Raw genomic sequence first — 23,580 nt, 5'->3', positions numbered from 1 at the left:
GTGTTGGGTTTTTCAAGATAGATAGATAGATAGATATGGTTTAATTTTAGACCCTAGGGACATAGCAGATGCTTTCTTGTGCCCTTTAGGTTAAAGATTCAAATAGTTTAATATTTAATGTTTAAATAGTTCAATATTCTTCAATAACAGCATATCAATAATTTTGTGAGCATAGTCAACATTCTGTCTCAGATAATGAAGGATAATCATATATATACAAACTTGTAGTTTCTTTGTTTAGCTTTGGAAGAAATTGTATCTAAAATTGGTATATCCCACCTTTTGAAGAGTTCTTTCCATTTTAGGGTTGGCTTGGGTTAAATCTGTAACAAGAAGCACCACACTGTCGTATCTAAAGGCAAAACTCCCTTAAGGGGGCCAGAGTTGGTTGCAGAGTAAATGGCTGATTTAGAGCCCTCAGCTCTGAAGGGACAGAGGTGGCTTCTGTGAACATAGGCAGGTACAATTCAAACTGCAACTGTAAGTTAAAATTACTGTCTTTTCAAGGTCTGGGGCTGTAGCTCAGTAGTAACATATATGAACTCCTGGGTGTTAGCCTCAGCATCAAAGAAATAGCAATGTTAAATTAGTATGATAAGTTCCATAAAGTTAGAGTGGTGTTCAGAAAACATTCTGAGATCTTTTGTGAGGTAAGAAAAACAACAGTTTTTAAATGCTACCCAGTGTGGTGGTACTCATCTTTAATCCCAGCACTCTAGAGGCAGAGGCAGGCAGATCTCTGTGAGTTTGAGGCCAGCCAGGGCTACATACTGAGACCCTGTCTTAAACAACAACAACAACAAAAGTTTGTTTAAGGAAGGTTTCTGGCTGTGTGTCTTGCCATCCTCTGCTGGAAATGCACAATGAGTCTCAAATGATGCCTTTCAAATTGTATCCTCTAGTATTATAGATGTAGGACAGTACTGTGTCATACCTCTGTGAATATAAAATAGCTTGTACCTGCTTTATGATACATAGTAGTGACCATGCTTTATCAGAGCTGTTTTTAATGATGTTGCTCAGAATGGTTTCTTTCCAGATGATGATTGAGAAGCTAATTTAAAAAAAAATGGCGCCAGGGACCACAAAAGTAACAGGGGAAAGATTATCTATCTATCTATCTATCTATCTATCTATCTATCTATCTACCAGTGGGTTTCAGGGCTTTTACAAATAGTATACAACTAATTGTACGTTTACCTCATTCTCTACATGGAGAAAAAGACTGTTTATGACCAGCAACTAGGAACCAGAGTTATTTTTAGTGGAGTCACTATTCCTGGCCCGTTAGACTTGGAACAACTACGTAGGCATACTACCTACATGTACATTAGGATTACTGACTATAACCTAAAAAGCGCATTTCCATCACCCTGAAAAATCCCCATCTTTGCCCAGCTTTCATGTGAGTCCCAGATTACCAGGCTTTTCCACACCCTCAGGCACAAAGACCACAGAGTAAAATACTTCACCCTCAGTGTTTTCCTGCCCTGTGCTCCTGAATAAAGAAACTACCACCAGCAATTGCCTGGGCACAAGTAGGTGTGCAGTGTGGGAAGTAACTTGCATGAAATCCCCTGCCCCTCAATTTACTCCTTTAACATGAGCCCTTGGGATGTAGAGTATGATACAGCCCACAGTTTTCCGAAAGGTGATCTGCATTTGCATTTATCGTGATGTAGCATCTGAGTGTTTGATTGAATTACCCAGTTTATACAAGCAGTCTACTCTCGCTATGGAAAAAAGAAAGTCTGATTGCCCATGACGTTATTTTACTGCAACAATAATTAGCATGCCTCTGCATAGCCATAAATCTCCATGACTTATGTGGAAGCCTTGTAAAGGCAAACAGAAAGCATGTGCAAGAGACATGTCACATGTGCTGGAGTATCTCTTCACTGTTACTGCATTGTATGTAGGAGCCAGAATTTCCCAGGCATTTTTAGGTGCATCTTCATTGTTTCATATAACATGGCAGTTATAATCGAAGTTAAACAGTACTAAATATATACTTAAGAATGGATTAGAAGACTTGAAAATGTTGTGATCTGAATAAAAGTGTGATAGTCATTATTCTTCAAAGAACGAAATTATGAAGTTGTAAAAAGAGACTAAAGGCAGAATTTTCACCCAGACACTCTTGTTTTGAAGTCACTGTACCTCACTAGCTTTAATCAAGCTCAGGAATTGTCATTAAATTCATTTGTCAGTTAGTTTTGCTGAATTCAATAAGTTCAGTTATCTTTTAACTAAAATAAAATGTCATGTGCATCACTGATAGAGACAAGGGTCTGCAGTGCCGCCATATGCCTTTGAGGATAACGTAAGGTGTGGTCCCAAGGTGTCAAGCAGAACAACTGTTGCTGGAATCCTGTGCTTCCACACTCTTGCCTGGCACAAGGGCAGTGTTTGCTTAGCTCTACTCTGAAGACAGGATAGCAGTGTCCTATTTTATTGTCAGAAGGCTTGTAACCAGACAGTCCATAGTTAGCCGCAAGCCTAAGTAGAAAATGGATTGAGATCTTTGGACAGACCACTGCTGTAACAAAGTGTATTCTTGCAGGCTAAGGAAGCCTATAAAGTAAATGCAGAGATCTGCTTTGATGCTGGCCAGCATCGGGCTCTGAAGGCTTTTCTTGCATCTACCTGTACTTACTGCTGGAATGCTTGAGTTAGCAGCTGCCGAGTAGCGATCGCACCTCCTGCCATAAATAGTAAAAATAGCCTAATAAGGGCAAAGGTGCTTTATTGCATATTTACAATTAAAAATTTACATATAATCAGATTTTCAGATGTGCTTTTTTAGCTGTCTAGATTTTTAAGGTGTTTAGCTATATTTTTGTAATCTACACATTTTTCTTAAGTTTTGAAAACTATTACCTAGTTTAATTTATCTTCCAAAAAAGTCTCTAATTACAAACTGCTATGATTTTTAACAACAGACATGATTTGTCTGCTATTCAGCAAAATAAAGGAAAGAGATGGGTGAATAGTCTGAGATAAGTTGCAAACTTGATGTTAAGCATCTTATTTTTATGACATTTTAGAGAGTTTTTTAAAAGACATGTATTCATCTGTGTCTTATATGATGTTTGAAGAGAAAAGTTTCAAAACTATGCTGAAAATTTTCCCAAATTCTATTGATTACTTAAGAATTTTTGATACATGAGTTTTCACAGAAAGCCATAATTTTTCATTTAAGAGAGAGTAGTATGTCAGTAGGGTAGCAGGCGCGCTATATGACTGTATTGCCTCTGATTTTTTTCATATGTCAAATTTCTATTTTATAGAGAAAAGTAGAAATTGATATAGCCTGGCTATTTGGTAATAATCAGGATGATTTTAGATTCTTTTTCATTTCTAGGGCTTACTTTCTCCAGGAGTGCAGCCTAACTAGGATTCTACATGGTGCTTAAATTACAGTAACTAAAGATGGTTATTTACATTTTAACCAGTTAGTCCAGCTAGAGACTTTGAGTGCTAGTGTTAACTTTGGAATTATGTTTGAGGTATTCTACTTTACAGCATGTTTAGTTTCTTTTCATTTCTTATTAGTATTTTTCAGTACTTAATAGTCTCCTGCCCCCACCTCCGACAAGAACCCCCCTCTCTGTTCAACATCAGAAACATTTTCCTTTCTGGCATGTGCTTTCTAGCTCCCCAAGCAGTATAAGCAAATTGGAAAGTTCAGCTGTCATTCTTGGAAGGTCATAGATCACACTAGCAGCCCAAGTAATCCAAGAGGTTTTAAGTATCATAGCATTTAGTTTAAAGTGAAATTTGCTCTGACAGGGCTGGCAGACCAATAGGAAAAAGAAATATTTGTGCTTGGAAAAGTGCATATGTAGAGACCAAGAGTATAACTGATGGCTGGAAGTGATTTCAGTCTAAAAAAACAAATCATTAAGAGAGTGCATAGGGGTAAAATACACAGTTCATATTTTAAAGAGTCTCAAAATGAACCAGCAACTAAGGTTAGCATTACACAGTAATTAGTTTTGGTGTTCACATTTAACTCACTCAGTACCAGACGGCAGGTTAATCTATCACTGAGAAAACATTGCTACTGAGATGATAGTCTCTATTTGAAACCTATAACGGTAATTTTTGTACCTTATAAAGAACAAAGGCATTATGACAGATTATATAAGTGTTGGAACAGTAACAGACAAACAATTATTTAAAAGAGGTGCTAATGACTCAGTTTATTGGCACAGGGGTTATTTAAGCCACTTGGTAAGTGCTGGGAATCAAGGCATCACTTGACATTATAAAATCCGCCAGTTTCAAGAAGTTCTCATGCTTATTTGAAGACATATAGTTAAAGACAGCTAATAGTATATCCTAACCAAAAGACTTCCCCAGAGGGCCAGAGACTTACAGACTTAGGCACCTACCCTACAAATAGGAAAAGGAAAGTGCCACTTAATAGCTGTGGTTCTTTCTTTCAAGCCATTATTCTCTTCAGAAAGCCACTGTTAACTCACAATAATACAAGATTTATAAATGTTTTCCTTGAATGTGCAGAACAGATAAAACAAGAATAGAAAGAATTTCCAGTAAGGTGGTAAGATGGCAAGCTAGATCAGCAAGAAAAGGCTCCTCCCATGTGGATACAGGAGGAAAAAAGATAGAAATTCAGAAACCATTTACATGTATGGAAATGCTTGTGATTTTCTTCATGAGTGACTTCCTGCTCTTACCCAGACAAGTGCTAGCCATTACTCTGGGCTAGTGAAATAAAACATCTAATTCTTTTCAATTGATGAGAAAAGAGAGGAATCTTTAATTTCCTTCATTTCTGCCTTCCATGCTGTGCCATGTGGGTGTCAGTACTCCCAGGAGTCGGTGTGTTACCTTTTGGTAGTCGAGGTGTTCTTTATCTTCCATGGGAATCTAGTCAAGATATAGCCAAAGGAAACAGTAGCATTACATGTGTACAAAGACAACTATTAATTGAGAGTAGGGAAAATCAGTGAGGTAGAATTTCATTGCCAATTGGAATAAGTTGGGTACAGTTTTGCTCATGCCCCTTCCATCATTAGCACAAATTGCTTTTTTATCTGAAGCATCAGCATAGTCACTAAACCAAATGAATCTGTCCCCTCACAACCGACAGATGTCATTAACGAAAAAGTCCAATGAATCCCAGATAAATGACCTAACTACAGCTTGCTAATACTCGTGTAATTTGCCCTTTATTTTAAAAACATAATTAGTTTGCATTCATTAAAAACTATTACTTATGGGGCTGGAGAGCTGGCTAAGTGGATTAGGAGCAATTTCTGCTCTTCCAACCTGAGTTCAGTTCCCAGCACCCATGTCAGCTCACATCTTTATTTATCTACAGCTCCAGGGAGTGCAGCTTCCTCTTCTGGTCTCTGTAGGTACACATGGCACACACAGAAATATACATAAAAAGGAAAAATGAAGAAATCCACCAGTATTATCTATAGTGCTTTATTTTATTAGTAATAAAAGAAAAATGTAATTATGTATATACAGCACACAAAAGTAAATGTAAAATTGCAGATAAACTCTTGGTGTGTGTGTGTGTGTGTGTGTGTGTGTGTGTGTGTGTGTGTACATATGTCAGATTCATCAAAAGACTACATAATCATGCTCTTGGATTTTATTTTCTGAATTATACAGTTATTAATCCCAGCACTCTGGAGGCGGAGGCAGGCAGATCTTTGTGAGTTCAAGGCCAGCCTGGTATACAAAGTGAATTCCAAGACAGCCAGTACTACACAGAGAAACCCTGTCTGGGAAAAAAACAAAGAAACCTAATACCTTAGAGAAATCTAAAATATATGTGTGTTATAGGTAAACATACAAAACACTATGTTCCTGATTTTGGTTCCATGACATTTTTCAAACTATGCTATAAACATAGTACTTTAATAGCAAGCTAAATTTCAGTGCCAAAGACAAGTGACATCTTTTCTTTTAACTTCTTTCTTAGCCCCCCTCAGTCACAAATTTTACATTCAACAATAAGTGTTTGCTGTTTTGTGAACTAGATTATTTCACACTTATAAAATGAAGATATTAATTATCCGAGGAAGCAAAGCAAACCATGCTCCATCAGTGTTAAATACAGTTTAAATTTGATAAGCTTTGCTTTAAAACTAGTGGTGCATTGGGTACAGTAAGCTCACCATCTAGTGGCTTGTCGTTGAATTACATTGGGTTCCAGTTTAAGACACCACCTTGTTAGGCGTTATTTACTTGTCTAGCTTTCTCTTCCTACAATAGTGATTTCGAAAACATGGCATAACTGGCTTCTCAAACTGTCTGACTTCATCACCTGGAATACAGCAGCCTTTTAGCTATTTCTTGAAACATCTATTCTAATGTGGCAAGGTTTTCATTCTGATTATCTGTAGTTATTAAAATTTTCAGCCAGTTTTTTAAATTTTCCCGCTTAGATCTCAGATCTAATTAGTAAAGTTTTTGCAACTAAAAGCTCATTTCAAAACAGGAAAAATAGGCTAATAAGATGCCTATGTGGCTAAAGGCATTTGCTTCCAAACCTAACAACCTGAGTTTAGCCTCCAGGACCACAGGTAGAAGAAGAGAGCTGAAACATTCCTGAGTAAGCATCTGACTTTTGCAAAAATGTGTTTGCTCACACATGTTCTCTTTCTCTCTCTCTCTCTCTCTCTCTCTCTCTCTCTCTCTCTCTCTCTCTCTCTCTCTCTCTCTCTCTCAACACACACACACACACCACACACACACACACACACCCTCACATACATACACACATACTCACACATTTGCACACAGATACGTATGCTCACACACAGTCCCACATGGTTACACACACACACACACACACACACACACACACACGCTCACACACACACGCTCACATACATACACATGCTCTCACATATACTCACACATGCACTCACACACAGTCCCACATGCTCACACACACACACACACACACACACACACATTAACCTTTGTTTTGAACTGTAACAATTTTCTAACTGTTGTTTACAAGGCTACTGACATAAAGGCTCTTACTTATTTCTTCAGGTTAGCAGCTGTACTACCTCCTAAATGTTTTCCGTGTGTTTGGTTTCACTTCAGCTCCCTTTCCTACCACAGATGACTTTCTAAAATATGGAATTAGACCATAACTCTTTAAAACTACTGACAGTTCCCCAAATCCATGCAGTGCTTAGTATGGCTTATGAAGAGTTTTACTGTCTAGTGCTACTCACACTTAGACCTGCAGTCGTGCTGTGTGCTCATGTCACACACTAAAGAATTTGACCAGAACACACTGCTTGCTACTCTTACTCGGGCCTCTGTGCCATCTGCATCGCTCTTTTAACCTGTGTAATCCTACCTGTCTCCCCAGACTCATCCATTCAGACATTGATAAGAATTGTCCATTCCATGTCGGATTCTATGATTAGATGCCTCATATATGGTAAAGAATGTTACCACCATAGCCCTCCATGGCACTACATTCTAATACAAGGAACAACAACCAAAATATATATGACAGAAATATAATGGCCAATGCCTTAAAATTTGGCTGCTTTGTGTAAAGACCTTGTAGCCTCTGCTGTAGAGATTGTACTGTATCTCTGACACACTCACATTGTATTACTTAGTGTCCTACTGTACTTGTGTTAGAGCAATGCATTGCCTTTCATTACAGATGTACTCACAGTATATTAAGTACTTAACATCCTACTGTCTTAAGAGACACCTTGACCGTGACAACTCTGATAAAGGAAAACATTTAATTGGATGACTTACATTTTCAGAGGTTTAGTCCATTACCATCATAGTGGGACGTGGCAGCATGTGGGAAGACCTTGTGCTGGAGAAGAAGCTGAAAGTCCTACATCTTGATCATCAGGCAACAAGAAATGAACTGGGTCACTGGGAGTGGCTTGAGCATATGAGACCTCAAAGCCCACCTATACAGTAACATACTTCCTCCAACAAGACCACACCTCCTAATAGTTCCACTCCTCATAAACTTATGGGGGCCAATTACATCCAAAACTACCACATTCCACTCCCTAGTCCCCATAAATTTGTAACAATATCATAATGCAATGTGCGTTTAGTCCACTTAAAAAGCCCACATAGTCTATCAGAGTCTCAACAATGCTTTAAAGTGTGAGATTCAAAGTCTCTTCTGAGATTCATACAATCTCTTAACTGTAATCCCCTATAAAATCAAAATCAAAAAGCAGATCACATATTTCCAACACATAATGGCACAAGATATACATTACCATTCCAAAACGTAGGGATGGGAGCATAGTGAGGAAATACAAGACCAACAGCCAGCTGGGAAAACTTCAAACTTTGCATCTTCGTGTCTGATGTCTTTGGATCTCCAACTCCTTTCAGCTTTGTTGATTGTGACACACTTTTTTTTCTCTTGGGCTGATTCTACTCCCTGTTAGCAGCTCTCCTCAGCAGGTATCCCATGACTCTGGCATCTCTAACATCTTGCGGTACCCAAGGCAATCCAGGTTTCACCTCTACAGCTTCACGCAATGGTCTTTTTAGGCCTCCATTCAGGGACATCCCTGACATATGCCTGGACTTAGTAACTTTCCTTAGTTTCTCCTTGACTCTAAAGCCAGAACTGCATGGCCATAGCTGCCAAGTTATGCTGCTTACTGGGGCAGGAATATAGCACCCTCGTTCAATTATATCTTTACCAGCTTACTGTTTTTCATGGTTTCCTTCACTGCCTAAGCTTGGCTGTCCTGGAACTTGCTCTATAGATCAGGCTGGCTTCAAACTCAGAGAGCCACTAACTTCTGCCTTCTGGTTTCTGGGATTAAAGCTGTGCACCACCACACCCAAGTCTAAGTTTTTAATTCCTTTTCACAAGTTGGAAACTTAACTGGGTAGAATCCTGCCCTGAGGTCACCACTCCCTTTATTCCATTTCTTAATTTGTTTACCTCCTTGGGCACAGGACTTAGTTCCAATCCACTTACTGATACTCCTTTTCTTCTCAATTTGTATATTTTTTTATTTTTCCTTGCTCAGCTTACTCCTTTGCATTATAAATCTTCATTACAGTTACTACTAATAACCACATGACAGGGTCTATACTAGGCTGTTTTGAGATTTCTTCTGTCAACAGAATTAATCCAAATCTCTTTACTTTACCCTCTGGCAGACTCTTCAGACAATGGCACAGGACAGCCACATTTATCACCAAATATCACAGGAATGATCTCCATGCAGCATACTAAAATTCTTCTCTAAAACCTCTTGAGCCAGCCCACACAGTTCATCAAGTCACATTCAGCATTCAGCTCCTACGAGGATAGCCCATTATGCAGCACTTAAGGTGTTCAACTGCTTTTCTAATCCACACTCCCAAGGTCCATATTCTTTAAACAAATGCATGGACAGGCCTTTCACAGTAATACCCCAGTCCTGGTACCAACTTCTGTCTTAGTTAGGGTTTCTCTTGCTGTGAAGAGTTCTCATGATCATGCATTGTATAAAAGAAAACATTAAATTGGGGCTGTCTTACAGTTTCAGAGGCTTAATCCATTATTATCATGGTGGTACATGGCAGCATTCAGTCAGGCATAGTGCTGGAGAAGAAGCTGAGAATCCTATATCTTGATCAGCAGGCAACAGGAAGTAAACTGGGTCACTGGGAATGGCTTGAGCATATGAGACCTCAAAGCCCACCCCCCCCCAGTGATGCAGTTCCACCAACAAGGCCATACCTACTCTAAAAAGTCACACCTCCTAATAGTGCCATTCCCTATGAGCTTATGGGGGCCAATTACATTCAAACTACCAAATTAGTTCCCAAAACAAACCCAGCTTTTAATGTCATCTGTGAGTCACAAAGAATGAGTGATTCTAAAAGTCAGTATCCCCTGTTTATAAGTATATTGATTGCAAAGACTAAGTAATGAAGTGTAGAGTCCCTAAAGACAGTGCCAGACTGTAAACAATGACATCCAACTTAGTGACAGGTGAAAACTCAGTGTGTCTCTGTGTCTGCATGCACAGTTATACATACGCTTACATACTACTTCTTAGACTACTTTGTCATAATAGCCCATGACATGTTTTAAGGTCAGTGGAGTTTAAGATACATTAATAAAGTCAGGGAGAGTTTCCCTCTATATATTGTACTGGGTTCAGATAAGATTGGGCACATTCAGGGTGGCATGGTTCTCTACTGCTGTAGTGATTTCAGACCACATCATAAATATCATATAAACTCATGTTCCTTATTTTAAGGTAATGAAAATAACAGTTTTTCAGAAAACACATGAACAGCAAAGATTGGAGATTATATGCTGATGATTGAATAAACAGGGTGATGAGGTTGTGCAGAAAGAATTAGACTTCATGTGTGGCTACAGAAAGTAACTCTAAGGCTACGTGGATAGGGTTTCAGAGGACTGTAATGACGAACTTTCTAGCACTCTGGCACATCCATCCATAGCACTGCCTTCTCAGAGTCCTAAGCACCACCATTTCCAGTTAAGACAAGGTCCAGATGATATCTGTCAAGTGTTGTCAATTGAAGTGCAAACAAGATTGTTTCAAAAAAATTTTTTTTGGATCTTAGATCCTATGAGCTTATGGAAGAAAAAAATTATCAAAAGTATTTTACATGGTAACATCCACTAATAAATTCATTACATGCTTGTACTTGTATTGCTGACTTAGGAATTCAAAAGAAGAAAAAGACATGTGTTGCTTGATCTAGTTATAGTAAAATAATGATGATGCTTTTCACTTACACAGCACTTTCCATCCAAGGATTTCAAAGTGCTTTACAAATGTGCACTAGCTAAGCCTCACAAGCAGCCCGAGGTAGGTGCCTCTCTTCCCTTTCTCCAGGAATGTCAACTGTGGCACAGAAACCTGAGTGTGCCAAGGAGTCCTACTGGCTGCTATTCCCTTGGAATGTGCTGCATGTAAAGCATCGCCTGTCATTTTCAGATTTTGTTTTCCCTCTGAATCATCAAAAGTTCAGAATCTTAGTGAATGCTGCTTGAAGATTTGTTTCAAGTCCTATAGACATTGACAAACTTCAAGCTTCTACTTTCTCTGTGCCAATTAAATCTATAGATTTACAGAAACAAATTCTAAGTGTTTAATGTTATATGTTGGATTATAAGTATAATTTTAACTTTAAAGGATTTGTTTCCATTTTCTTCTCCAGGTACCCCAAAGTCATTGTTTGGTTATAAAACTTTATAGAAGATTGATTTGTTGACATTACCATCCCTTGTTATTATCAGAGAGAGCCTTTGTCTTAGGACTAGAATTATATATTATTAAGAAAATATACTGAGTTTGGGTAATTCAATGATTTAAAATGTTCTATCTTAACACTAAAGACTAAAGTTGAATATTCCTAAATAGTCATGTATGTATAGCCACATGTCACAAGCTATTGTCTAATGCAGTGGTCATGTAGAGCGAGAGCAGATGCTGCACATCACAACTTCGTTTCCTTGGGTTCCTAGGTCCCTGATAAGGACACACAGTGTCCCTGATACTATTGATGCCATGTCAAGTCTTCCTGAGTCAGAAGGGCACAGGTTTTGCTGCATCACTGCCCCTTTGTATTTATGGTTTCTGTTCCTCTCAGAACTTACCCCAAATATTTCACTCCAAATATTTCTATTCCCATTTAAATACTTGTTAGACCTCCTAGTTTTGTGTCCATGTGTTCCAAAAGAATATCTGTCTCTAAGGTTTAGCATCATGAAAAGTCTTGTCCCCCACTTCTTTAGAACAACCCAAATAAAAGATCAATGAAGAAAACTGTAGCTTCCTTCATAATGAATTTAGTTTAAAAGACAGCCATAACTACAGAAGGATCTACAATGTCACAGTACTTTCCAAGCTTGTTAGAATATTTTAAATATCTTTTAAAAGCTTAGTCTATAGTATATAAGGTATAAAAAGAGCCAGTTTTAAGAGTTTCAAGTTTTCTTCCCGGGCAGGGAGTAAGGGGATATATTGTAAAGCCCAAATGCTGCCCTACACATTGTAGCATACACTCATGGTACCAGGAACTGTTGTCTGCAGTATTAGAACCTGCTACAGTGGCTTAAACAAAGGGATGTTAAAAAGTTCCACACTTAAGGGTGGGTTTTACTTTCACTTACCTGAGGATATAGAGTCTTATTGGCAACATAGCTGGTGTATTCAGAAAAGAAAGGTAGAAAAAGAGAATTTGACATTATAGTGAAAAGTGTAGCACATGGGCATGTCTAAATATATTCTTTGTTCAGTTGACAAACCACATAAGAAAGCAGCGATGAGAAGTTTGCCTATCCATAAAAATACATAATCATAAAAATACAGAAAAGCAGTCATTCAGCTTGAATGTGCAAGTCTCGATCTCTGAGAATCTGCTAAGTCCCCTTCCTCCCTGGAGACCACTGGCTGACATGGTCAGAATCTCCTGGTGTTGGTCCAGGCCAGTGACAGCAAAGGAATTGCATCAGCTTCTGCTGCCCACAGTGTAGTGGAAACCTCCCTGCCATGCCATCCTTTATGTAGAATTTCCCACAAGCTCTCTGGTAAGACTATTTCAAGGGTGCTTTCTGTTTGCTCTGTGATCTACTGCAAGCCTCTGATTTCCATCCTCAAGAAAAGGTTTGAGACTGACCAGTGACCACAGAATTAACTTGGCCTGTAAGTATGCAGCTCTCATCCTTTAAAGAGGTGCTAAGGAGTGTCCAAATGTATTAACAAGTAGAAAGATGGGGAAGGAATAAGTGGAAATCTGTGTAATCCCCACTTACATGTTAGGGAGTTGTCTATATGAATAATTATGCTATCTTAGTGTTTAGGAGCCATTGTCAGCCAACAGTTCCTTACCCTAACTGTGAATGGTTGTACGTTGTGAATAAATAGAAGTTTGTTGACTCCAGTAATTTCTGAAACATCTTTTCAATAATTAAATTTATTCTTTGACAATTTCATACATGTATATAATACATTCTGATTACTCTCAATTCCCTACCCTCTCTGAAGCTACCTCTAGAATAATATTTTCCCTTCACCTCAAAGTTTAAATCTCTTTTCATGGAGCAAAATAAAATACAGACTTAAAATTTGCAACTAGCTTTGAGAAATTATGGATCCAAGATTTTTTCGTACAGTTTTATTTGCCCAGGACCACTCAGTAGAAGTCTTAACCTGAAATGTATATAAATTCTACTTCCATAAGAGGTAGATCCATTTGAAGTGCGTGCCTTATATGTAACTCCTGTGCAGCTTGCATCATAGCACTTACTCTTTAGATTTGGTCTGATACATGTGCAAACACTTGAACATGCGTGCTGTTAGCATTTTAATTGTCACTAGTGCATTTCGATATAATCCTTACCTGGTGAGAGTAAGTTAATGGGAATGTGAATATGTTATCAGATTGACATTCGTTGGTGAAAATTATTCGGCTTAGTAGAATCTCAGGTAATCTTGTCATTTAGATGTGCTTTTTGTTTTCAAAGCTTATGTTCCACATTATAAGTGACTTCCTTCAGTTTTAAATAAGCTCACTGGCTTTCGCTGCATGAGCTATGCATGAGCATGTTGAAGCCGCCATATTTATTTGCCTGGCAAATTAACATTTTGGTGTTTTCTTCAGTGCTGATTCTTTGCTAAAATGCTTTGTAGAACAGATTTTCTTTTACTAGTTTATTCAGAGACAAATGAATATTGTAAATTAAGAGTAAACTGCATCTCCTGAGCTCGTGCTTGCATAGAATAAACTAGAGCTTACAATAGCCTTGCTTTCACTCAAAAGAAAAAGACACACAATTAGGATTCTGAGTTTACAGGTCAACTCTGGCTGATTTGCAGGCTGTGCAGGGTCCTCGAGCTCATCCTTTCAGGCTCAAAAAACCGATCTGTTGGGTGTTCACTGCTAATGTTCAGACTGCATATCCTATTCACAGGGGTTAGTCTCCATCTCCACAGACAAAGAGACCTTGTAACAGGCAGAAAACTCTTTGCTCTGTGTCATTTCCCAGAAGAGTAGTGCTGAGCACTGCCAGAATGTGAATGTTTTCATATTCTTCGTAAGAGCCATATATGAGATAATCTGTGAATTCAAACTGTTTCAGTTGAGTGTTCTGCTTTATTTGGAATAGACCCTCCTGACAGGCTTCTGATATTAGAATAGAGATCATCAGAGGTAGATATTTTAGTATTTACATTTCAATGAGAATAGAAAATTTAGTAATATTTCTGAAAATCACTGTCGCTGTTGGGAAATGCTGCAAGTGTGACATTCAAGGGTCCTGGTGACCTGTGCTGTGGTGTGTGGTTAAAAAACGAACAGCTTATCACCTACTTTTCTCTTTCCAGCCTTGGAATGGATGGCTTTGGTCAACCTATGGGAATCCTTGGACGTCCTGCCACCGCGTATGGATTCCGCCCTGATGAACCTTACTACTACAGCTTTGGGTCTCGATAGTCACCACTTTTCATGTGTATGCCCAGCTTAAGAGAAATCTGTGTGGTGTGGGTTAACCTTGAATCTTGATTTAATAATGCATGTTGGTATTCCTGTGGGACTGTGTTTCTTCTTTCTCCATGTTGTTAGCTGCAGGTTAACTCTGACCCTCATGTCGTCTGTTAAATACAACTAATGTTCACTCACCCAGACACATCTCAAGGAAAATAACATCTCCATGAGACTCGAAACTGCTATCCTGGAAAAACAGATACTACATTATGTACAATAAGTGACTAATTTCTATTAAAAAGTGGCATTCATGCAAAGGAATGAGCCAAAGTCATGTGTTCATATTTACTGGGTTTCATAGGAACCACTCACACACATGGAATACAGGATTTTTTTCTTTCTTTCTACTTACATACTCCTTAATGTTTTGTGTGAGCTCTGCTACCTTTAAATTTTATTTTAAATGAACCCCACTCAACCTTTTATTCCATGCTGTGTCTGGAAGCTTCTTTTGCAAGGTTATTAACAATAGGAGTTTTTAACCAACGGTGAACATATGTTGTAAGTGGTGTTGCACCGTGAGTGATTTGTTATACTCCTAAGTGATTCAGATTCATGGCCTTTTAACTATAGCAGAATACTATGCTCCGTAAATGTAGCAGGAGCAACACTGGACTTCTACGCTTAGTTTTTTCCCCTGAAATATATAATATAAATTGTGAGCAAGCTAATTATTTTTGTCTTACCTAAGAAAATTAAGGAAAGGATTCTTTTTCTCTTTGTTAACTTTAGAAGTGGGTAATGGGAAATGGGGAGGGTCACAGTGATTAATAATGAGTTTTAAAAATAATTGATTTTAAAATGTTGAAAATTTTAATTGAAAAACCAAGCAAGTGAACTAATTATAAGCATAGATTGTTTCTTGATCACCTCCTACTAAGGAAACACAAGGCTTCTGAACAACATGGATAAAAGGTAAGCTCTGCCTTTAAGTTGAAAATCCCACTGGTCTAACTATACTATTTACCTTAATTTACACATTTAGCACATAGGACTAGAGCTGGGAGGGTCCTTTGAAACAATTCATTTCAGTCCATGTGCTTGAGAAACCAAACACTTAAAAATGTAAATATAACCAACAGCTATATTCTTACCTGATACTTGAAAGTAGTATATTATCTGGGATGTTGTTTATGTTTGTGAATCCACAACCTAATTGATCTTTCCGAAAGTATGCACTTATTATCTTTGTTTCCCTTCTACCCACAAAATATTAAAGACAGAAAAGTTTGAATCAGTACTGTCCAACTCTCATTTTTAAAATTAAAAAACAAAACAAAACAATCTCAGGTGAGAGCCAGTGAGATGGCTGGGTAAGTAAAGTCACTTGCCACCAACCTGAGTTCAAGTCCCAGAACCTATGTGGTTGAAGGAGAGAGCCAATTTCTGCATGTTTGTCCTCTGACCTTCACCTACATGCTATGGTACCCCTACACAAACACAGACACAAAATAAATAAGCATAAAATATATACTCTTTTAAAATTGAAATATTAAATTACCCAGCCATTTAACACCTGCCTCTTTGTTTTCAACATAGCAGTCCTTGTCCAGATGCTTTCCTATTGCATATCACATCCACAGTGTAAGTACCCAAAAATAAAGTGACTTTTACATACTTAGAACATTCCAGATCATGAATAACATTCCCAATGCTATTTGCAAATTTCTTATATATATTTATTGTTTTAGGACTTCACAGATTTAGAAATTTTAATCTTTCCACTCAGGCATTGACAAGTTTAGCATTGCCTTGTTTATGAAAGTTTGCCAATGAGATCAATAATGAAGAATACATAAATTATTGTGTCTATCAGAAAACAAAAAGGGTTAGCACTTGGCACTTGTAGCAATACCATTCATACTGTAAGCCATATCCTGGTATCACTAGCTTTTGATTACAAATTAAGGTCACACTTAATTTAATGGCATATACTAGGAATTTTCTTATGGGATAAAAATTTAAATTTCCACAAGAATCTTAGAAAGATAAACTGGGGCTATAGCTAAGTGGCTCAGGATCTGATTAGCATGTATACAGCCTGGGTTGTAACCTCAAATAAGATAATTAAATTAGATTCTAAAATTGCTTGGAAAGGAAAGCCTGAAGTGCTTCAAAGAACAAACTGCCTCCAGTCTTTATCTATTAAGTGGCTAAAGAGAGCAGAGTGTGAGCTGTAGCCTTGCTTGTTTTTTGAGGGATGGACAGATTCAAAACTCAGAAACACTTCACTTGAATATTTTGTGAAGGAGATAGCTTTTCTTCATCTCATCTGTTTCTCCTCGAATTTTCTTCTGCCGTACTAAGCATTAAACCTGGGTCTCTTGCACATGGTAGGTAAGCTCATTACCCCTGACCTGTGTCCCAAGTGGCATGCAGGTGGATAGAGTTTAGAATGATTTTGGGAGGCCGGGTGATGGTGGTGCATACCTCTAATCCCATCACTCAACAGAGGCAGGTGGATCTCTGAGTTGGAGGCCAGCCTGGCCTACAAAGTGAGTTCCGGGACAGCCAAGGCTACACAGAGAAACCCTGTCTCCAAAAACAAACAAACAAACAAAAGAGAATGATTGTGGGAAGTAGACCCCCATTCACTTTCCATTACAAAAGTGCCATTTTTTACATAATGCAAAGTTGCTTCCAGAAGAAGAACCAAAGTGATTTGATGGGCTTTGAAATCTGGTTGGCAGGTATGAATATTAACTACAAAACAAAATGCAAATTAAATTTTTCCTGAAAATAAATGCATGGGAAACTAACTCAATGATGATTGACATAGTTTTGACAACTCAAGAAGTAGTTGAAGGGATAATAATTTGTGACTTTTTAGAGGCATCCATCCAACCTGGCCTTTAATACAAATGGAGACGCCTCCCTTGAGAGTCAGGCACAACACTGAATATTCTTTTACCTTACATATACATCTTTTTGAATTTAGAGTTCAGAGGTACACTGTGTCTAGAGCTATCTGCTCAGGAGCACCTGGCAGGAACAAATACAGCTCCTTCTAGAGGGAGATACTTTAACCCAAGTTCCAGCATTTGGATAGACACCTAAGCACAGGCTTCCATGGAAGAATTATATTAACAAGCATTTTGAAGCCCCTTGCATCTACCATATACAGACTATAAAACAAATCTGTTCCAAATAGTTTAAGAAACAACTATAGAATCAAAACATGTGGAGAAATAGGACAAAGGCCCGGCATGTAGCACTGAATGTTTAGACTTAAAATATGTTGGTGAAAACCAGGTTTGACAGATGAGGGAATTACACCGGGCTTTCTGAATTATTTGTCTCAGTTTATACAAGTATATACTGCACATGAGGTATATTTCTCTCACACCTCCTCCTAATCTTTACCTCCCCGTCTTCCTCCTGTCAATCTCCTTTATTGCCCAGACCATTTCACTTTTCCTTTCATGACATATTACGTACATTGTTTTATGTATCCATACAAAAATCTGGGAACCACAAGTGAGATAAAAATGATGTTTTTCTGAGACAAGCTTAATTCACTTGTTATGATTATTTTCAGTTGTACTCATTTTCCTGCAAATAACATAACCTTTTTCTCATTTGGGACTGAGAAAATCCATTGTGCATCCATACCACACTATTTATCCGTTCCTCTGAAGTTGGACACCTAGGTTGATTCCCTAACTTAGCTGTTTTGAGTTGGGATGCAGTAAGCATGTATATACAAGTACCTCTGATATATTGACTTTGAGCCCCTCGAGTAAACCCAGGAAAGCTATAGCTGGGACAAATGCTAGATCTATTTTAGTTTATTGAGAAACCTCCTTAGAGACTGTACTAGTTTTACATTCCTGCCAGCAGTGTATAAGGGTTCCCTTTTGTCCCTATATTAATTACATGTAATAATAGATTCCAATATGATGTTTTCTAGCATGTAGATCAGTGTTCTCAACCTTCCTAATCCTGCAACACTTTAATACCTCATGTTGTAGTGACCCCCCACTCCTCCATAAAATTATCTCATTGCTACTTCGTAACTGTAATCACTGGAGTAGGCCCATTCTGATGACCTCATTAACATGTGGCCTTTGTAAAGACTCTTTCTGAACAAGGTCACCTTCAGAGGTACTGGGATTTAGGACTTCAACATATATTTGTGAGACATAATTCAATCTGTAACAACATGTGTAGTATGGAGATAAGTTTACTTATACATTCGTACCAACCCTTATTCCAAGGACTCTTAAGATACTACGGGAAGAGCACTAATTTTTTTATAGGTTTCTGAGAGACATAAAAGGACAAAGCTGGATGGATGGGGAAGGAAGGTGGCTCTGGTTGGAGGAGAGGTGATGAATATGATCAAAACACATTGTATGAAATCCCCAAAGAACTACAAAGCTTCTTACAAGGCACCATACACAGAGGAGAAAATAAAGATGATAATAAATTTCTCATCAGAAACAGTGTGAAAATGAATAAACTGTTCAACCTAGAATACTATGCCTAGTGTCATGGCTTTTCCATCTGTTGGACTGGGATAAGAAATGTGCATATATCTGACAATAGTATTTTTTCTGGGTGTCTATGGCTGTGTTTCTGGAATAGATTGGCATTCAAATCAGTAAACTGAATAGAGAAGGCCCACCCTCACCAATGTGGGCACCGTCTTCAACTGTGCCTATAGCTCTCATGAACAAGTCAAAGAACGTGACTCCTCTCTCTTTTCTGTAGCTAGGACCCAGCTGCTTCTGATTGCTGAACACTGGAAGTTATACCAGTGGCTTCCTTCCCCACCCCCCATCTTCCACCAAGTCTCTGGCCTTCCAACTCAAACTAGGGCTACATCATTGATTACACTGCTTCTCAGAAGTTTGGAATCAGAATGATTTACGTCACCAGCTTTACTAGTTATGCAATTTGCAAATAAAATACTGGACTTAATGATCTACATAGTTTCATAGGCTAATTCCCATAGTAAGTTCCCTTAGAGAGCTATGTATATACTATTGGTTGGGTTTTCAGGAGATCCCTGAAAAAACAGGCCCAGAAGAATATCTTTGAAATATGAAGGTTAAAAAATTGCATTTTCTAACAGGTAAAACTGAATAGGCGTATCAGTTACAAATACAGCATGCTCAACACTGAAAGTGTTGCACAAGCTCAAATAACACTTGAACAGAAGGACTCTGTGTTGGACATAGCTCCCACCACCCTGGCTTTCCTTTGTATAGTCTTGTGGTTCAGGTCAGAGCACCCATGTCACCATTCATTAGCCTGACGTCTTCATGTGCGCCAGTGTTTTGATGATTCTCTTCCCAGACTAGTTGCATGTTCATTTTCTCCCCACTTTGTTTCCATATGCTTGGCCATAGTGTTGTCAGTACGTCTGCCACCATCAACCTTTCACTTGGCTTCTTGTACTCTCTTCAGTGAAATCTAGAGCTAAGCACATCTTGTCAATCAGCTTGTTCCTTCTCTAATTGATTATGGGGTAGAAGGCAAAGCCTAGCGTTTAACCTCATAACCCCATTTTCAGGTTAATGGTGTTATTGCTACCCTTGGCCCAAAGCAGTCTTTGCATCCCCACTGTAAGTCACATCACAGTTGTGCCCTTTTAGCCGGGACTTCCCCTTGATCTGAGTCAACATAGCCATTTCTTGGAGGCCTGGGGAAGCAGTGTTTGACTCTTTCCTTAGCACACAACTGCTGTTTTAATTGCATCAGCACCTGGCTGTCCCCTGGGCTAGTCAAAGTTTAATGTGCTCTATGGGCATCAGGAGCTTCCTTGCTGTGATGACAGGCCCCACACCTCTGAGACTTTCCAAATGAGGAGAGGCCCAGCAAATAGAAATGGATGGCTTGTCTAAGGCTATAAACTTGTCCATGCCTCCTGAGATTCGGTACCTCAACATCCCACAGCTGGCTGCTGCACTTCTCCTTATCTGACAGGGGTCACCATAATTGTAAGATCCAAACTCCAGTGAGACCTGCCATTTCAAAAAGTTCTGTGGTAATGGGCTCAGCTGCTTTCAATCAATCTTATATCAGTCAGAAGTGTATCAAAATAGAACCACCATAAATACAGTATAGGAGTTTATTGTAGGATCAGCTCTTAACAGCTTGGAAACTGGTGAAGTCCACCAAGAGCTGGTTTTTCCTTTGTTTTGAAGTTGCTACAGGCCAGCTTGGCTAGCAGCTGGAAATGGAATAGGAAATCATTCCCTTCCAGGAAATCAAAAAGAGCTCTGATTGGAGAACGCAGCTTGACATCAGAGTAAAGAGACCTAGTTAGATGTGTTTGGTAACTCTGGTGAACAGGAGTGTCCTTTGTGGTTATCTGGTGACCAGTGTCACCAGTTTGTGTTAAATAGGGGTGAGAGGTCAGGGCAGATAATTTCTTGAATCTATCAGGTGTCTGGACCAAAAGGAACCACAATAAAAGAGACGCTGCAAAAGCAGCCTCCCCCATGCATAGATAATGGCTTTGATGACAAGATTCTGCGCTATTAGCCAGAATCTGATGCTTTAATAGCATCGGACTTTCAGAGGAGGGGGCAAGCCATTCTTAAATGGGCACACAACATGATTATGTTATGTCCCATTATGTCACACGGAAGTGGATGTGTAATTGATTGATCTCATAGCTCATCTATTTTGCATACTGTGAAGACCTCATCTCTTCCTGTAGTGGAGTAATATTCTATTGTATGTATGTATTATATTTTTCTCATAAGTCTAACTACTTTTTAGGCAGCCATAAAAGGCCTCAAAATTAAGACAACACACAAATAATTTCAGCCTTCAGGCTGCAAGCCAGCCTGATCTACCCAGAGAAGTAGGTGACACTGTGCATTTGCCACCAGAGGGAGCAGGGGAGTCTCCAGTGAACCCAGCTCCCTTCTGTAACTAAATTTACTCCTAAATCAATGGTTTGTTCTACCTTTTCAGTGACTCCTTCTGAAAAACTCCATTGGTACAATCAAATTATCCTGTAATTCCTAATTACTTTTGACTTAAAGTAACAATATTATTTATTTGGAGATAGCACAACATTGCAAGAGGAATACACATGTCAGAGTAAACTGTGGGCATATTGATTGTAACGGAGCAGGGAAATGTTTTCAAAAACAGACATGGGGAGAATCACTACATACAATTAGGAACAATAATCCTTGATCACAATGATAAATGTATATCACTTGTCACTTGTCAGGCAGGTGTCCTTGTAGACATTTTGTATATACAATTTCAGTGGCCTCTGAGCAAGCTTGTGATGGCAGAGATTTTTGATCATTTCCATCAACTAAGAACACTTCTTTCCAAGCCTCTCAATTCTATGTTTATTTTGTGTTTTATTGGTTTTGAGATGGGATCTCACTGGTCATCTAGGATGACCCCAATGCACAGTGATCCCCCTTCGACTGCCGAGGCTATAAGCACATGCCACCAACTGCATAGAGCTTAGGACTTGTTGTTAAAGTTCCTGCATCTCCTCAACCTTACACATTTTGTTCAATGTGTAATAGGAAATCGATATTGCTAAAATGCCTTATTTGCATACTGTGGTTTGAACACATTTCCACTGATTCCTCTAGAGGTTTTTAGTTTTGTTTTGTTGCTTTTCTGTTTTTTGGAGAAGACAAGAAAGGCAAACAAGGGCTTCTACTGCTACTACCTTTCTTTCTGACTAGAATCGAAGAGGCAGCCATTCTGTTGTGTGTTTTGTTTTTCTCATACAAGTGTCTCTTGTCATTTGGCTATACACACTATTGTGTACCAGTTCACTGGGTTGGTGAATTCTTTACATAATGGCCTTTGTACCATACTCGGAGGGGGGAGAATATAACAAAGTTGGGGGAAATATGTGAAAGAATTTTTAAAATCTTTGAAGAAAATAGTTGAAAATAAACTTTACTGCCAAAAATGAGGGCAAAATCTAATAAGACTCTAAAACCTTTGGAATTAGTTTTCTTGTTTTCACATGTTTGCTGGGTCAGTGTCCTACAGGTCAGGGTACCTGTAACCATTAAAGTCATTGGTTGTGCCTGGCTCTTGTTTGCATCTCTGTTAAATAAAAACCTCAGAATTGCCGGGCAGTGGTGCATATCTTTAATCCCTGCAACTGGGGGCAGAGGCAGGTGGGTGTTTGTGAGGCTGAGGCCAGCCTGGTCTACAGAGCTAGTTCCTGAACACACAGGGCTACACAGTGAGACTCTGTTTTGAAAAACAAACCAAACAAGCAAACCCAAAATTCACCTCTGCCCCTAGAAGTAAACATAATACAACATAACATAATAGGTAGGAATTCCTGTGCTTGATCAATCTATAATGCCATCACACATAAGGGCCATAAGTATAGTTGATGACTCTAAGAAAAATAGTTACATTTTTATGTAACTGTTATGGGATGATACTTGTGGTTAAATGCTTCCAAATTCTAGGAACATTAAGGAAACCTGTCATTTTTACACTTCATAAAACATATATGTGAGACCTCTGGGACAATAGAAAAATACAAAAGTAAACAGGTTAAGAAGCTTTGGCAATGGAGTTGTCAGAGGGGGAAGGCTGCAATATTAGATAGCATAGGTCAAGGTGCACTTCAATAAATAGTATTTTGAGCAGAGATACAGTAGGAGGTCATGAGAGACTTAGTTAAGTGAATATCAAAGGTTGGGGGATGAAAGACTGAAGGAAGAGTGAGAAAAAAGTTCTAAAACAAATCAAATGTCCATCTGAGTTTAGGGACATCAAGGGGGCTAGTGTGAGTGGGCAAGCTGAGTGGAAGACTAAAAGATAAGGCAAAAGAGGGAAATGGCAGATTACGCATGAGCTATTACTCTTGATGGCCAGAAGAGGGCATCAGATCCCCTGGCATTGGAATTAACGGGTGAACTGCCTGAAACGGGTGCTGAGAAATGAACCTAGGTCCTGTGTAAAACCTGCAAGTTCTCTTAATCACTAAGCATGTCTCCAGCTTCACAGGTCCCCAGATTCTGCATCTTTAACACGCTTCCAAATGAAGCACCAACCATCCATAAGGAAAAAATCTAAATCAGCACATGAAATACT

At 38.7% G+C, this 23,580-nt stretch overlaps 1 protein-coding gene across 4 annotated transcripts in view; it reads left to right on the top strand.

The window, feature by feature from the left end:
* The window catches only part of Kifap3 (kinesin associated protein 3), a 111,842-nt gene extending 96,079 nt beyond the window's left edge, over positions 1–15,763 (top strand). For 3 of the 4 annotated variants that reach the window (XM_027417177.2, XM_035445127.1, XM_027417178.2), the window contains one exon: positions 14,367–15,763. In XM_027417177.2, the coding sequence (XP_027272978.1) occupies positions 14,367–14,475 (109 nt within the window). In that variant the 3' untranslated portion in view covers positions 14,476–15,763. Of the gene's footprint in view, positions 1–10,778; positions 12,333–14,366 lie in introns of those variants that run through there. The other variant, XM_035445128.1, reaches the window with a different exon arrangement.
* The last annotated feature ends 7,817 nt before the right edge of the window (positions 15,764–23,580 follow it).

The sequence above is a fragment of the Cricetulus griseus genome, chromosome 5 (genome assembly GCF_003668045.3).
Source record: "Cricetulus griseus strain 17A/GY chromosome 5, alternate assembly CriGri-PICRH-1.0, whole genome shotgun sequence".
NCBI classification, from domain to species: domain Eukaryota; kingdom Metazoa; phylum Chordata; class Mammalia; order Rodentia; family Cricetidae; genus Cricetulus; species Cricetulus griseus.
The sequence above is the reverse complement of the archived record's forward strand: the minus strand, read 5'-3'. Positions and strand labels throughout refer to the sequence as shown.